At 45.8% G+C, this 16,462-nt stretch overlaps 2 protein-coding genes across 3 annotated transcripts in view; one reads left to right on the top strand and one right to left on the bottom strand.

Moving 5' to 3' along the window:
* Window positions 1–16,462, top strand: part of TYW5 (tRNA-yW synthesizing protein 5) — a 964,030-nt gene that overhangs the window by 496,875 nt on the left and 450,693 nt on the right. The gene's annotated exons all lie outside the window — the stretch shown is intronic.
* Window positions 1–16,462, bottom strand: part of WNT6 (Wnt family member 6) — an 87,431-nt gene that overhangs the window by 12,988 nt on the left and 57,981 nt on the right. For both annotated transcript variants that reach the window (XM_066575471.1, XM_066575472.1), the window contains exon 3: window positions 1,362–1,666. In XM_066575471.1, coding sequence (XP_066431568.1) covers window positions 1,362–1,666 — 305 coding nt within the window. The remainder of the gene's footprint in view (window positions 1–1,361; window positions 1,667–16,462) is intronic.

Here is a 16,462-nt window from a genome sequence, read left to right as displayed (position 1 = left end):
ACTAATGTCTGATACACTTCAGCTGGTATTTCCCTCCATTCATCCTGCAAACATCTGGTGAGTTCTCTCAAAGCAGAGGGACACTGTTCATATCTCCTGACCCAACGTTCCAGTTCGTCTCAAAGAAGTTCAGTAGGGTTCAGGCCTCTATATCCCCAAACTGTTGGCATAACACACTCAGGCAAAAGGCGTTCCCCAGGCATCTTCCACACCCAGGTACCGCCATCTGATTTATAGATGGATTAGCGAGATCTGTCATTCTATGGAATGTTCTTCCATTGCTCAACTGACCAATAATGACTCTCCTCGCACCACAGTAGACAGGCCAATGCATTGTCTTTAGAGATGAGCGAGCGTACTCGCTAAGGCAAATTACTCGAGTGAGTATTGCCATTTTCGAGTACATGCCCGCTTGTGCCAAAAGATTCAGGGGCCGGCGGGGGTGAGCGGTGAGTTGCGGGGGTGAGCATCAGGGAGAGAGAGATCTCCCCCCATTCCTTCCCGCTCTTCCCCGCTGGTCCCCAAAGCGGGCATGTACTTGAAAATGGCAATACTCGCTCCAGTAATTTGCCTTAGCGAGTACGCTCGCTCATCTCTAATTGTCTTTGTGGGAGGACGTGCCAGACATTTGCAGGATGAATGGAGGGAAATACCAGCTGATGTGTAAGAGACGTTAGTAGAGCATATGCCAGGGACAGTATCCGATGTCATTAGGGCCAAAAGAGCCCCACTGAGTATTAACAGATGGAAATAAATACTACCTTTGATTCTTGCTCAGATGTGCAATTACTTTTGTTAAGATAGTGTATTTGGTCTTTGGGTTCTCTCAAGACACCAGGGCCCAGATGTTACTGCTGCCTCTGTACCCCCCTAAAGCTACAATCCTGAGAGTACTTATAGACATAACTCATGCTCCAACCAACAAGTATTACCCACTGTGTTACATTACCTAATCGGAGGGGATCCATCCGACTGCTGAGACCCTCACTGATCCCAAGATTGAAGGTTCCTGAATAAATGAAGCAGCAGTCGAGCAGCATTTCTTCTTCTTCTGTTTTAATGAGACTGCCGGAGACAGCCAAGCACATGAACTTGACTATCTCCAGCAGTCCTATTGAAATGATTGGAGTGGTTGTTTGTGTGCTCGTCTGTTGCTCAATTCATTGAGGGACCTTCAGGACCCCCATTCTCAGGATGTTTGGAGTCCAAGCAATCAGACTTCTCCACTGATCAGGTAGTTCTAACTTATCCTATCCCTATATTTGAGCCCCATCATGTCTTGTCAGCATTAGGTGGAGTCATTCTTGCAAGTATATCCATCTTATGGTTCCGTTATTACTGTTACTGCAAAGAATCCTTACCAGCCTTCCTGCTTCATTATTATGCAGGTCAATCAAGGTTCGGATGTCACTTTTCCCCTTCTTTCTCTTTGCATCCATGAACTGTCGTGATTTTTCATAGCCATATTCTACATCATCCCCACATCCTCCCCACTCCCAAGCGGATCCATCTGCCCCAGGACCAATGGCAAGAGGTGGTGGCGGTGCCCAGTTCCGCGTCACTTCACAACCGCATTGCATCAGCTCCCCCATGCTGCAAGCTTGTGTCACCGCGTGGATCACCCCGGCCGCTGTTATGGCGTAAACAAATGCCGTCTCCCGAATATCTGCAGGGAATGAAACAAACCATTAGCTCCATATTTGTAGCGCTTTCATTTTCCTAAATAGTCACAGACCACTTACTCCAAATCAGCCACTGGAAATGATACATTTTATACAAGCTCGGAACTAAACTGTAGCAAATTGTATCTACTCCTGTTACGCTATCACTCTTCCGCTCTTGGCTGATGTTCATAAGTTTGTATTTTTTGGTTTTGCCAAAGAGGGGGCACTGCCAGTCACAATATACAGAGGGGGTAACAGGATACAGCCAGAGGCAATGCTAGACTTATTTCATCTCCTAATAATTGCCCTGCCCGTCCCCAAGAGACAATAAGATCTGTCACATCCGTCCAAATATGAATGAACGTCTGTGACAATTACAGTGATTGGCTCATCGTTTACCCCGGACATTTTATACGGCTATGATGATCGCATCCAGCAGCATTTATTGCGTTCAGTTAATCATGACTTGTGCTGACACCCGGAACATTTGTCATTGGAAAGCAATAAAAATAATATCAAAAGTCTCATTTGATTTCCGCTTCAGCAGTTTATTGCAGACACCAACGATACATCCAGGTGGAGTTCTGGATGGCGGGAGTTATGATTCCCTCATACTCAGGGAGCACTAAAAAGAGCATTTTCCCTGAAATGAATATTCCAAGCAAAACTGATACAATGTGTTATGTGTAAGGGGGCGGAGCCTGACACCAGGGAGAATCCTAAAGACAGAATCCCTGTTGTCATGCTCCACCCTCTCAAGTCTTATACTACAGGAGGTGGTAAGTCACATTGTATCAGTTTTGGCCAGAGTGTTTGCGTTATCCCTTAAGGACGCTACCTACTGTGACTTCCAGGTCCCTTAGTGCAAGGGGTACAAGCCATATGTCCGGTGTATGCCAGTGTGTTCTGTGACTTAGTGCTCAATGTTCCTGCATTCAGTAGTCAGTTAGAATTAGCTTCGTACTTTGCCACCCAAAGTCTCCATGGTTTAATGTTTAATACTAGGTGTCGTCAGTGCACCTCGGACTGGTTCTTGGCTTCTTTCCTGCAGTGGTATTGCCCTTTTCGGGGTAGGTGTTTCACTTGAGGAACTGATCCGGTTTGGGTGGTTGTGATAAACTATGTCACCATTTTCACAGCTTCTCACTGCATTTCGCTAAAGTCCTCTAAGTTAGTCTGGAAAGTCGTGGGTTTCCTGGCTCATGGTTTTACTCCATGCTCGGAACCGGAACTTCTTACCTCCAGTTGTTCTAACTAGTCCGTACCAGATGTGACATTATCTATTTTGATCCTTCAGGACGCAGCAATTTCCACTTATCAAAAGCCCTAATTTTTTTTACAGTATAACTTATTGATGGTGTATTTAGATGAGTGTTTTTTCACGGACCAATTGTTGGAGTAAAAAGAAAAAAAAACACAGCAGTCCCATTTTTGTCCACAAATCGGCCATTGAATTCTATGGCATTGTGTAAACATGCAGCAATTATGCAGTTGCATACTTTTTCACTGCGTTTTTCTGCATGTTGCCAGGAGACAGTGGGGGGAAAAAAATGTTTCACCAATTGGGTGTTTTTTTGGGGGGGGGGGGTTTGAGTTTATGAAAAAATGTAGTGAATGCAGATGCAGTACGGATGTAAAAAAAAAAAGCACACACACACACACACACACACACACACACACATCAAAAACGCATAGACATTAGACGTTTGAACCTGCCAATCTTGGCAGAACCAAACAATTCTCGCACATGTACAGGAGCCTCCCGACTTTTCCCCAACAGAAGATGGCATCGGACGCGTTGAATTCCAACACCCAATCATTTTGTCCACTCTGGAGTAAGACGACACCAGCAGCTTTCTCCACTATCCCCATGTAAGACACATAAACGCTTGGCCGAACCGCGTGTTCATGTGTACGAGGGTACTGAGAAAAAATAACTGTCCGACCGACAACTATAGAGGGTGTATGGGCACTTTGCAGACATAGTGATAATACCAAATAGGTGTTGGGGGTTTACGGCATTGTTTTCCTATATTAAAGAATATTTTCTTGCTAAAATAGCGTCCCCCCCCCCCCCTCCCCCCACTTACAGCGACACTCAGAACATAATTCTGTCCTGGGGCAGGAGGGGTATATTACCTGCTGTCACTTTGACCTGCTGCTTTCAGTCCCTGTTTTTGTCCGTCAAAAGTAGCTGCCTACTTCCTAATGACTTGGTCCCTTTGGAGGCAGCTAAACTAAGCCTAAGTAAGATAAGATGCGTTCTTGGTTCATGTAGTACATGCTCACCTAATAACAGGTCGCATTACCTCCCCCCCCCCCATCGAAAACCCCACCTGGAAGGACCCCGGACGGTGAACTATAAGTTTCTAGGACATTAACCGTTGCAGCCTCTGAATAAATAAAGTCAGCAAGCAACGCCTTGAGATAGAGGAATCAACCTGGCTAAGATTCGGACGCGAGCTGGAGCGGACACGGCAGGAGGACAGGAGGTATGAGTCTTGGTGATATATATATATATATATATATAAAACTATTGTCTTACACCATCTACCTCACCTCTCCCTCTTACCCTCCCCCATCTTTCCCTAACCCCTCCTACCTCATACCTCCCCTCTCACCCACACCCTTCCCCCACAACTATTATAGTAATATTATAAACTTTAAGTTTCAAGTTCTCAGCATCAGACTGTGCATCACCGCTCCAGACTGCTACCGTTTCCCCTGGTGGCGGGATATAACAACAAGCCGTCAACTCAAGTCAACCTAACAGAGGTATCTACTTTGACGGCTGAAGCACCAGGCGCCACGCAGCGTAGCAGCCTTGGAGAGGAACAGTCTGAGATATTTGTTAATGTTTATTAAGGCATATAAATAACTGATTTATACATTTGATTACCTTGTAATGTTGAAAAAACCATTAAAAATTGGATTAAAAAAAAAAAAAAAAGTAGCTGCAGCAATTTTTTAACTACCTAATGCACACTGTGTGCTGCTCTATGATTGGCCAGTGCTGACCACATGAGCAGCTCTGGCCAATCAGAGAGCCAGTATAGTGCTCTAGTAGTTTAACACTATCAATCTACTGTGAGGATTAGTTAGTCTGAAGATTGCTGCGCCATCGCGGATGACCAAAAACAGAGGGACAGTGGAGAATAACAACTGCTGATGTACCCTCCACCCTCTCCGGTTCAGGACAGTATTCTATCCTGAAATTAGAGAGTCACTTTAATCAATTAGTTTTTTCTATGCTTTAACACATTTCTTCACTTTGACATTATTTATTAGTCCATCATTTGTACCTGTGATCCTTTGATCACTTACACTGCACTACTAATGCTGTACTGTATTGTTGCTTACTGTAACTCTCAGTGTTCAACTAGCAGGCAACCCATTAGACATGCCTCAGGAAATTGTTAGGCATCTGTCTGCCATTGCATTGGAGCAACACCCCACAAATCGCATTGTAGGGGGCTGATGGCCTGACAGAGGGAGCCCCCTCCCTCAGTCAAACTCCTTAGATGCTGCTTTCACTATTGACTGCAACATCTAGGGTGTTATACATTCCGGATTGGAGCTAGTGAGAGCCAGGCTGCATATCATAGCTGGCTCCCACTGCCGATGGCGTAGGTTCAGTTCTTTTGAGATCCAATCAATTATGAAAAAAGTGACCAACCCTGCGACTGGACACCTATGTAAAACCTACGATATCCGCCGTGTTTTTTTTTTTTTTTTTGCGCTAGAGCATTAAGCAACCTATTGCTCTAGTTGTTGCAAAACTACAACTTCCAGCATGTCTTGACAGCCTGCGACAGATGGAAAGTCACAGGTCGGCAACCATTGCTGGAGCTTTTCTGAAAGGTTTGCAGTCTGTGAGGGATCCTTCAGCAGGTCCCCTAAGGCTAAGTTATAACTCAGGAATCAGACGTATAGGAAGGCGTCAGGGACATTCCATTCCCATCATGCTCACTTTAGAAACTTACTTTTTATGTCCATGAAATTCCCCAACAAAAGAAAAAAAATTCCGCAGAGACTGATTGCATCTAGAAATAGCAGTTACAGGGTGTCCGCAGCACCCAAGAAGCTGATACAACATGAGGTGACCTGACCCCAATGCAGAAAACAAGACCATTATAGAGCTGGCCATGCACTTAGATATGAGGCTCCAATAACCCCCAGAGCATGTATCCAACATGTTCTTTCTATAGATTAGGGGGATATCAGTGACTGGCAGATCATTTGGCACTACTTGACTCTTCGAATAACAATATTATCAGACTATTTTACGGTATATTACAGCTTGTCGACCCCCAAAACGGCCATCAGCATAGGGTCAGCCAGCACCAAAGACAGTAGGTTGTCAGATTACAGATGAAGCAATCGCTAACAGGACTGGCACATCCTGACAACTCAATTTATAGCATTGTTGTACTCAAAACACATCAAATCAACATTTGCCACATCTGTACTCCCAGAGCAGTCCTCTTATCTTTCTTGTATCTTCTTTTCATGGGATAGCAGGGTGATATGTCACTTCTTTTGTTTCCCATGTGGATTATAAAGTCATGCATAAGGGCTAATGCCAACGGCCAGATTTGGCTGAAATCCGCGACGTTATACTACAGCAATTAGGTTCTATTGAACCTAATAGCTGAATGTTCACGCTGCGGAGTTCCGCAGTGTGAAAAAAAAAAAAAACGTGGCAAGTCCTATTTGCCACTGGAATACACACACCTGGCTTCCATTGTAGTGAATGGAGGCCGGCTGTTATGCTATACTTCCGCTGTCAGTACAGCAAAAGTATCATGTGAATACGCGACCCCGCCCACCGCGTCATGCGATGTACTGTTCATGCGCATCGGCAGGACGTGCACAGCAGATCCGGGAGGGGAGTGTAAGGGACGGCCGTGACGCCGTGACGGCCTTCGTTGCAATATTCCGCAGGCGGAGTCTGTTATGGCCCGGGGCATGAGCCCCAAGGAAAATCTACGCCACAGACTATCCTACAAAAAGTAATAGGACACCTCAGTACATCATCCTGGTCCCCTCCATAAATGTCATACGTTTGTCTTAGCTTTGCACAGTGCATCAACAGGTCTTGTTATTTCCAGTATGTGTGTTGCACAGCTGCAGCAAGCGAAGGGTTAAGGGCTCCTGTCCACAGGCGATAGTTCATTGCATTATCCGCGGCAATAATCTGGCCGCGGGTAACGCAGTGAACGCTTTCCAGAGTGTTGCTATGGAAAGCGCAGCCCCAACGTCCACGAGCTGAGAATCATAGCGATTCTCTGCTCGCGGGATTCAAATCGCGGCATGCCGTGATTTGCCGCAATTCTCTGCAGTGAGCCTATCTGTCAGATAGGCTCAGCGCAGAGACCTGACAGCTCTCCCCCTGCTCCCCCACGGCGGAATATCGTCATGGCCATGGACAGGGGGCCTAAATGTTTGCAGAGTTTGGAGACTGCATGTAAATTTATCAGTTATGTCAGGTCATGTCATGTAGTATGAGAGGAGTTTTTAAAAGTGAGTGATTGAGAGTGGGAAAGGAGTATAAGTTCTATCTGTACACCACAAAAGTGAGTCTAAAGTACAGAGCCACATGGGGGCACCTTCAGCCTTCATGTGGTGAAGATGGAAGAGAAAGAGATTTCCCGTACTGCATGTGAGTTGGATGTAAGGAGAGTGAGCCTCAGGAGAGAGCGAGAATCTGTAAATTCTAATCTGTGTTTCATTAAGGCCAGTGGAGAGGTATTATATATACTGTTAATGTTCCTACGTGGCCGTTTGAAGTCTGGATCACCGTGTAGAGGTACACCCTTTATTTGTCACACCCACACGTCTCCAAGGCTGGTTGGAGGTACTACAAGATAATCTCTGTTCACACGTGTGTCTTTGAGTCTGTAAGAGCCATGTGGAGGTACTAAGTTCTGAAGTCTATTCATTTACCTGCACTGTGAAGTCTACAATTGAACTGCCTTGTATTATCTGTTTCCAATTTCAAGTAAAGTTTATGCCGGGCTCTAACCATTCCTAGAGACCTGTGGTACTTAATAGCTGTCTGTGGCTGAATTTGTTATCTGCCGAGGGTCATACCAATGTATAAAGGTATTGTGGCGTCACGGGTGACAATTACCCCCTTGTTATCTAGTTTTGTGGGCATTCCCTATCCTAGAGCTGTCCGGGAATGGTACAGCGCTACCCTGGCCTTGGCTGCGTGTGTCTCTCCGGGATAGAGCATGGTAAGTGCCATCGTGACAAGTCAGCACTCTACCCTCCCAGCTCCCCACATATGTCAGGTGTCCGGGGTCTCCCTATGGGAAGTTGCATTAGCAACAATCAGAAGTATTATTTATTTCCATAGGTTAATACTTAGTGGGGCTCCTTTGGCCCTAGTGACATCAGATATTCTGAAGCTGATTGCTGTTCATATTTCCTGACCTGATGCTCCAGTTTGTCCCAAAGATGTTCAGTAGGGTTCAGGTCGGGACTCTGTGCAGCCGGTCCAATCGTGGAACATCCATATCCTCAAACCAATATAAAACAGCATTGGATGTGTGACAAGGAGTGTTGTCTTGTGGAAGTATGGCCGACCATTCCCAGAGTATTGTCACATTGCCAGCAGCACACTATTTTCTAGAATGTGAAGGTACACCTCCATGTTCAACCAATGGGCTTAGACATGCCACGTAAAAGATCTGCAGACCATATTGGAACCTCCTTTATGCTTAGGGGTTAACTCGGACAAGGGGTTGTCCGAGTTATAGCTTATTGGCAAAACCCATTCTGCATGCAGTAAAATATCAAATAGGCTTGTACTCACCTCTCCCTGCTTGCACTGTGTTCAGTGGCCCTGCTACGGGTCTCCCCTCTGATGTCACATTTATAGACTTCCTCGTCCTATTGACGATAGGTCACAAGCGCTGCAGCCGGCGCTTGATCACTGAGCTCTGTTATTGGCTGCAGTGCCAGTGACATCCCATAAACCAGGCGGGTCGGTAGCCTGTAAACAAACAGACACAGAGAAGCGGACACCAGCGGGAGCGGGGAGACGTCACTATAAACTATTTGGATATTTTACTGAATGCAGAATGGGTTTTATCATTAAGCTATAACTCCAACAACACCTTTAACTTTGGGCACAAAGCACTCAGGCAAAAGGCGTTCCCCAGGCAAAAGGCGTACCCCAGGCATCCTCCATCTTCAAATCAGATGGAGGTGCCTGGGTGTGAAGTGGTGAGATTCATCACTGACGATGCTCCTTGCACCATAGTAGATGGACCGATACATTCTGCTTCTTGATAGACGACTTGCGTGCAGCAGCATAACCCATACATCCAATGTAGCGCAGTTCCTGTCTTAAACTATAGCTGACACCTCCAAGGGTCGGCATCTTATGTGTGGCCTTAGTGGAACGGGTGTAAAACTAAGCAGACTTGTAGGTGGTGTAAGCTTAGGCTAGACAGTCTAAAGATGTGCCAAACTTATCATCCAGTATGAGCCACTGTGATAAATCTGGCACATATTAAGACTGTGCAGTCTGAGTATGCAGTGTCTAACTATTAAACAGTGGGGCCTATTTACTTAGGTGTTTCGCACGCAGGTCTAAGTAAACACTGCGCCCGACTATGAGCAGCAAATGTATTAAGAGGCGCAGGCCCCTAAATACATGCATCTCATCTGGCGCCACTTCCATATGCAAGATGAAAACGGACACCAGCTCGGAGCTTTGCTGTGATCTACGCCAGTTTCTAAAATACACTGTAGTAAGTGTGGCAGCCGCCTAAAAGCTGCTACTGCCCACTTTTTGAAAAGGTGCCTCGGTGCAGCGTAAATTGCAGAAAAGTCAGTTTTCACATATGCACCAAAATTGCGACTTTTGGACACCAGCATTCTGGCGGTCATGATATAATAAGTAGGCACAAGTAATAGTAAATCTTCTCCCAATATTTTGCCTTGACCTGGCTTTGATGTTTACTCCATTCCCATCCAGAGCTGCACCTACTTTTCTGCTGCTCTGCTGTTAGAGCTCCTTCACACTGGCGATGGCAAAATCGTGGCAAAAATCGCGATTTTGCTAATGAGATGTCGGAGCGTCAGAAATGCTTTTTCTTGCAAAAACATCGCTGCCACTTACGATTTTATCATGATAGACAATGGGAGTTTCCAATGTTAAAAACGCATCGTAAATTCGTGCGATGCGATAAAACAAAGGCTCCATAGGTAAACATGGGAGATAAAGAAAAGCAAAACGTAGAAAGTTAGAACATGCTGGGATTTCTTTTCACTCCACATCACATGAGTGAAAACATCGCAAATGGGAATGAAACCATTGAAAATCATTAGTTTCATAATTCTGCGTTTTCACTCACTTTTGCATCGCTGAAAAAAACGCAGTTTTCTCGCAAGTATGAAGGCACCCTTAGCAGTCGAGTCACAGAATCTCACATCCCTGATGTTTTGCTAAGTAAGATATTTGCGGTGTAAGTGTAACCAGTGTGTTAGTAGGCGCAGGCCTCACACCACATTTGCTGCATCTGGCAGTATATCCAGTGCCAGTTTCTGGCAAATTATAGCGAATCTGATGCAGCCAACCCTTTTTAGCATGGCGCTGCCAACTATTAAAAAAGTGCCAAAGACTGGCGTTTAAAAAAAAAAATCAATCACAAATTATGGCATATCCCAGAAAACTGACATACAAACTTAATAGATATTCCCAGTAAAGTTCAAATAAGGGGGCGGCTTCACAGGAGTGTGTTTGCGCAAAATCTGCGTGCACTATGCACAAAAAATAGAGCCCATTGTTTTCAACGGGTACATTCTCACCTTTGCATGTGCGTTTCGCGTGCGCAAACAATATCGCGGCATGCTCTATTTCAGTGCACATTTGCACATCAAAGGCCCCATTGGAGGCTATGGGGGTGCGCAAATGCGCATCTGATACTTGTGTAATTGAGTAATACATTGTGCAATTTCACAGGGAAAACAACACAACTGCTATTAATTAGGCTTAATAACCTTTTGACTCGGGGAGCGTCTGTGTCTCATCCTGTGGAAGTAGAAAGAAGTGGAGAGCACCACAGGTCGATCCAGTCCACACAAAAAACGCTGTGTGGATGTGTGTCTCATCCTGCACACACGTGAATGGTCACTGGCGCAAAAAGTACAGTAAAATGCGCAGATAATTATGATTGCGAGACACACAGAACTTGTACATAAAAATAACCCATTATTTTCAGTGCGTTAATTTGAATGAGCGATTTTTCGCAGCACCGATAGCATGAGACCAAAACATTGCAGCAGGACCTTTTTGGGGCAATTCTACTGCGAGAAGCACCAATTATTTCCTATGAGAATGTGAAAAGATTGCATCGCATTCGCATGCCATGTGACTTGCATGTGGGTGCGATCTGTTTTTTTTTTCCCATTTCAACATTTAGCAATTTTTTTCATGTGTGTAAAAAACGCATGTACAGCAATGCAAATTACGCATTTTTAACTTGAAAATGCATCACAGAAGCCTTAAAGTTGTAGTATAAATAAATACAATATAGGTCCGTTTTTCTTAGACCTAAACTGCATTTGGACAGTCTTCAGACTCTTTTGCTTTTTTTAACATTTTGTTACATTATGGCCGAATGCACAAGAATGGGTCAGATTCTGACTGCGAGACGTTGCAGCGCAATCCAACCCTGTGCCCCGGCGGTGACACCTGTGTACCTGTCCGGCGTCTTCGTGTGCAGGCAACCTCTGTGCTGCGGATGTCCCAGCCGTTGCATATGCGCATAGGTGCCGTTGATGAAGCGGATCCCGCAACCCTTCTGTAGCGCTCACTGCGGAAGTGCTGCGGGACTCGCACTAGAATAGAGCATGCTGCGATTTTCGCCCCACGAGTGGAAAATAGCAATTGATTTCCGCTTGTGGGCAGGGAAAAGCGATTTTGCATAGCATGCTATTGCAGGTATCGGCTGTAGAATCTGGTGGACGCCGGCCCCGGATTCTGCACTCCAAACACCGCCATGCGCATTAAGCCTTTGGCTTTAAAAAAAAAAGAAAGAAAAACACGTTTTTTTTCCCCCATCATTCTTCACTCAGTACCCCAGAATGACAAAGTAAAAACAGAATGTTAGAAGCCTTTGTCATTTTGCACTGACATCAGTATTCATACTCTTTGGTATGACACTAGAAATTTAGCTCTGGGGGCCTCCCATTCCTCTTGATTGTCTTTGAGAGGTTTCTACACCTTGATTAGAGTAACTTGTGGTAAGTTGGACATAATTTCACCGCTCACAATGCATATCAGAGCCAAAACCAAGCCATGAGGAGAAAAAACTGCCTGTAGGGCTCAGAAACAGGATTGCGTGGAGGATCAGATCTGGAAAAGGTTACAAAAAATTATACTGCTCTGCAAGTTCCCAAGAGCCCAGAAGGAGAAGTTTGGAACAACAGGGGCTGCCAACCCCCCAAACTGAAGCTGAAGCACCCGTTTCCTCCCAGTCTCCCTATCACATACAGGACCTCTGGGACATCCAAAAACCTTTGGAATTGTGTCACCCCAGGAATCCTGTCATGTTTAATCCAGCCAAACTGACGAAGGGGTTCGACCCCGAAATGCGTATTCACTTGCTGGTTCTCTATGTTGTTAAATAAAAATATAAGTGCTTTCACTATCGCATCTTCGACCTTTACTTTTCAACCAGCTTAAAGGGTTGCACCTTCACCACCAGCATTTTATCACATTCTCTTTCACCAAACTAAGTAATCAGGGAGAAGAACCTTGGTAGGAGAGGTGACCAAGAACCCAATAGTCACCCTGGCTGAGCTCCAAAGATCCTGTGTGCAGATGGGAGAAACTTCCAGAAGATCAGCCATCACTGCAGCCTCCACCAATCTAAGCTTTATGGCGGAGGAGCCAGAAAGAAGACTCTCCTCAGTAACGGACACATGAAAGCCCACCTTGCCAAGAATCACTTGAGGGTACGTTCACACATGGCGGATTTTGGTGCAGATCCGCATCAAATCCATATGGGACCGGGGTGAATTCTGTTGCAGATCTGCACCAACATCTGGATTTTCACACGGTTTTTGGTGTGGAAATTGATACAGAATTTTGTGCAAGTTATCCGCTGCTGAAACAAGATTTTCTCGTCTGATCAAACCAAGATTGAACTTTTAGTCCTCAAATCAAATAGTTACGTCTGGTGGAAACCAGTGACTGCTCATCACCTGCCCGATACCATCCCTACAGTGAAGCCATGGAGACCGTTCCGGGTTGCTGGAAAGCAGTGGAGCAAAGCGCAGAGATATTCCTAATGAAGATCTGATCCAGAGCACAAGAGACTTCAGACCGGGCAGAAGGGTCACCTTCCAATAAGACAATGACCCTCAGCACACAGCCAAGACAACGCAGGGGGCCTTAGGGACAACTCTGTGAATGTCCTTGAGAGGCCCAGGCAGACCCTGACTTGTACTCAATGGAACATCTCTGGAGAGACCTGATAATGGCTCCACAGACGGCCCCCATCCAACCTGACAGAGCCGGAGAGGATCTGCAGGGGAGAATGGCAGCAAATCCCCAAATCCAGGAGTGCAAACCTTGTGGCATCATCCAAGAAGACTGGAGGCTGTAGTCCCTGCCAGAGGGGCTTCACCCGAGTGTTGAGTACCGGGTGGGAATACTTAGGTCAGTGCTAAATGGTAGGGTTTCATTTTTTACACATTTACAGAGATTTCTACCATTCTGTTGTCACTTTGTTAGGGGTACCGAGTGAAAAATGATGGGGAAAAACTAAATTTGCACAAGGCCATAACATAACAAAATGTAAATAAGTGATAGGGTCTGAAGACTTTTTGAATCTATTGTATATCAGACTCGCAAATGTAAATACAGCCTTAGGCCTCTTTTACACAGGTGCTGCGATTTTCGGCCACCCGCATCATGGCCGAAAATCACATGAACGAGAGGCAGAATCTCCCGTTTTCGTGCCCATTCCCATGCTCAGACTGTGGCGTATATGCGCCGCAGCCCGGAATACAGTTGGCCGGGGGAAAGAGTACAGCTCTGCTAAACTCCCTTCCCCCTCCACCCCTTGCCGGCAAAGGGAGGTGGCGGGAGCTTAGCAGAGCTAGTCGTGCTAAACTCCCTCCCCCTCCGCAGCCTATGGGAGCTGCCGACAAGGGGAAGGGGAGGGACTTTAGCAATGCGAGCCGCTGCTAAACTCCCTCAGTCTTCCCTTTTCTGATGACTCTCACAGGAGTCTATGGGAATGGCCGGCATATTCCCGCAAAAGGTAGGACAAGTCACGTAAAAGCGCCTGGCCGGAATGCGCACCATATGTGCACTATCTTTTCCGGGCCGGCCAATTTTACTCATCGGAAAATCGCCCATCTGAATGGATGCATTGGAATCCAATGCTTTAGATGGTCACAATTTGCGGCCAGCGTTTTATCGTGGCAAAATAGTTCCCACAAAACGTTGATGTGAAAGAGGCCTTAGACCGGCTTTACACGGCCGATAACATCGTGCGATATTTGCGCGTTGCGAGACACACAAATCTCATACAAATCTTTTGCCATGCAGGAAAAAAAATCGCAGCATGTTCTATCTAGCTGCAAGATCTCACATCTCCCCCCATTGAAAGCAATCTGAGAACACCGCGATCCTCTGCTGCAGCTGTGACAGCCACGCCGGAGGATACCTGCATCCCCGAAGTGAAGTGAGGCTGTTTTCACATGAAGGCGTCTTGCATCCTCAGGGCTTTCACATGGACGTCAAGCACGATATAGGGTGGGATTCAAGGCTCCTTATCGCATTCGCCCATGTGAGGTTAGCCTCATGCCGGGCTCACATTGCCCTAAGTGTAAAACACTCTATCGGTCCCACTGCAGTTTACAGCTGTGGAGCCAGCGGTGACTCGTTGTACTGCGCCTGACAGTGGATCTCACGTATGCCGTCATGCACACTACACTTGTTTTTTTTCTGTCTATATTTCCCGTCACCCATACATAATATTAGTGCATATGGGCGTGCGTATACATGGGCCCATAGAGAACAATGGAGATATAAGCAGCAAACTAGAACACACTGCGTTTTTTTTGCGATAGCATATTATGCAATTCCAACACACTAATGTGATCGGAACTGCGTAAAGCAATATAAGTGATTTCCCGAGAGTTACCGCGTATCACACAGGCGTAATATGCGGTAATCATACGCCCCTGTGAGCCCAGGCTTAACCAATTTATCTAATAGTGTAATGTAACAAAATTGTAGTGTATTATGGGATTTCTGCTAAGTTATTAGTGAAGTAGGTATTAACCCCTAGCTTCTGGTGGTGACAAGATACAATAATACCAGTGAAGTATTTGTTGCACATTGCTGATAGATTCAAAGCAGCAAAGCAAAGAATTGTGAATGCAGCTCTGGCTGTGATTGAAGTATAAGATGTTTTTTAATACAAAGGTTGATACAAGACAAACAATCACATAGTTACTAAATATTATGGGTGAGCATAAATAAAGTCACGTTGCAGGCTTTAACCAGATGGATGCAGGGAGCTGCTGGGAGCATTTGGAGACCTTGTTTCCTCCTGAGTTGCACTGTTGGGGGTTATTTTGCCTACCACTTCTGTCTTCCCCGCAGGCAGGAGTATGATTATTGCTACGTTTTACATAAGTCCTCAGCTTTACTGCTTAGACATGTTCCCCCGGTGTTGTAATGATGTAATTATGTGCCGGTTTAGTAAAGAAACATAATGCTTTTCTGTCGTGTGATTTACAGATACCCCGAGGAACGGTTACAAGACTCTTGTGGTCTTCGTCTACCTCCTTGTCCTTTGTGACATCCCGGAGTTCACTAGGAGGTATTTGTCATGGCTCCTCTTTACCGTCCGTAATGCTTTTACAGCGCTGCTCATACTCCATTTATGCATCAAAAACACTCATTTGGGATTTACGGCTGTCTGACTGGTAAAGTCTTAATTATTGACTTTTGAACTTGAGGGAATTAAAACATTTTATAAGGTGAATCCTGCCCTTAAAGGATTTTACAGTATACCTTTTAGGATAGACCACCCTGATCTTAGGGGTGATGTACCCTGTACTGCTGCCCAGGGCAAGTCTCGTGTTTCTGCAGGTGGAGGCAAAATCAGAAATTGTATCACTGTAAATGCTGATCTGTTATCTTTAGAGGATTTCGTAGGAATGCCCAGTATCAGTTCTACGCAAGGATGGGTCAAAACCTGTGGCGACCCCCTGGCCTAAAAATGTTGAAGGCTATTCTTATTCCTCCACCAAATTTTCCAGATTTTAGTACTGTATGGTGCCTAAATAATATCACCATACCATGCCAAAATAACCGTTCCTCACCTCACAGCGTTCTCACTGTTCCTGTCCCTGACCTGTTGTCATTCCCCTGTTCTGCTGTATCCTACTTTTCCTATCTGTTAGATTTCTCCTTGTTCCTACCCCTGACTTGTTTGCGTTTCCTCTATTCTTATTAATGACTCGTCAGCGCTACACCTGTTCCCACCCAAGACTAGTCAAAATTCCTCCCTATCCCCCTTGTTTCCACTCATGACCTGTACGCTTTCCCCTGTTCCCACACTTGACCTGTCGGCATTGGCTGTTTCAACACATGACCAGTGAGAATGCCTCCCTGCTCCTGCCCATGATCTGTCAGCATTCCCTGTTCCCACCCATAACCTATTAGCATTCCCCCCGTTCCCGCCCCGTCACCTTTCCCCCCGTTCCCGCCCCGTCACCTTTCCCCCCGTTCCCGCCCCGTCACCTTTCCCCCCGTT

Source organism: Eleutherodactylus coqui, chromosome 8 (genome assembly GCF_035609145.1).
Source record: "Eleutherodactylus coqui strain aEleCoq1 chromosome 8, aEleCoq1.hap1, whole genome shotgun sequence".
In the NCBI taxonomy this organism is placed as follows: domain Eukaryota; kingdom Metazoa; phylum Chordata; class Amphibia; order Anura; family Eleutherodactylidae; genus Eleutherodactylus; species Eleutherodactylus coqui.
This window is presented reverse-complemented; position numbering and strand designations above follow the sequence as displayed.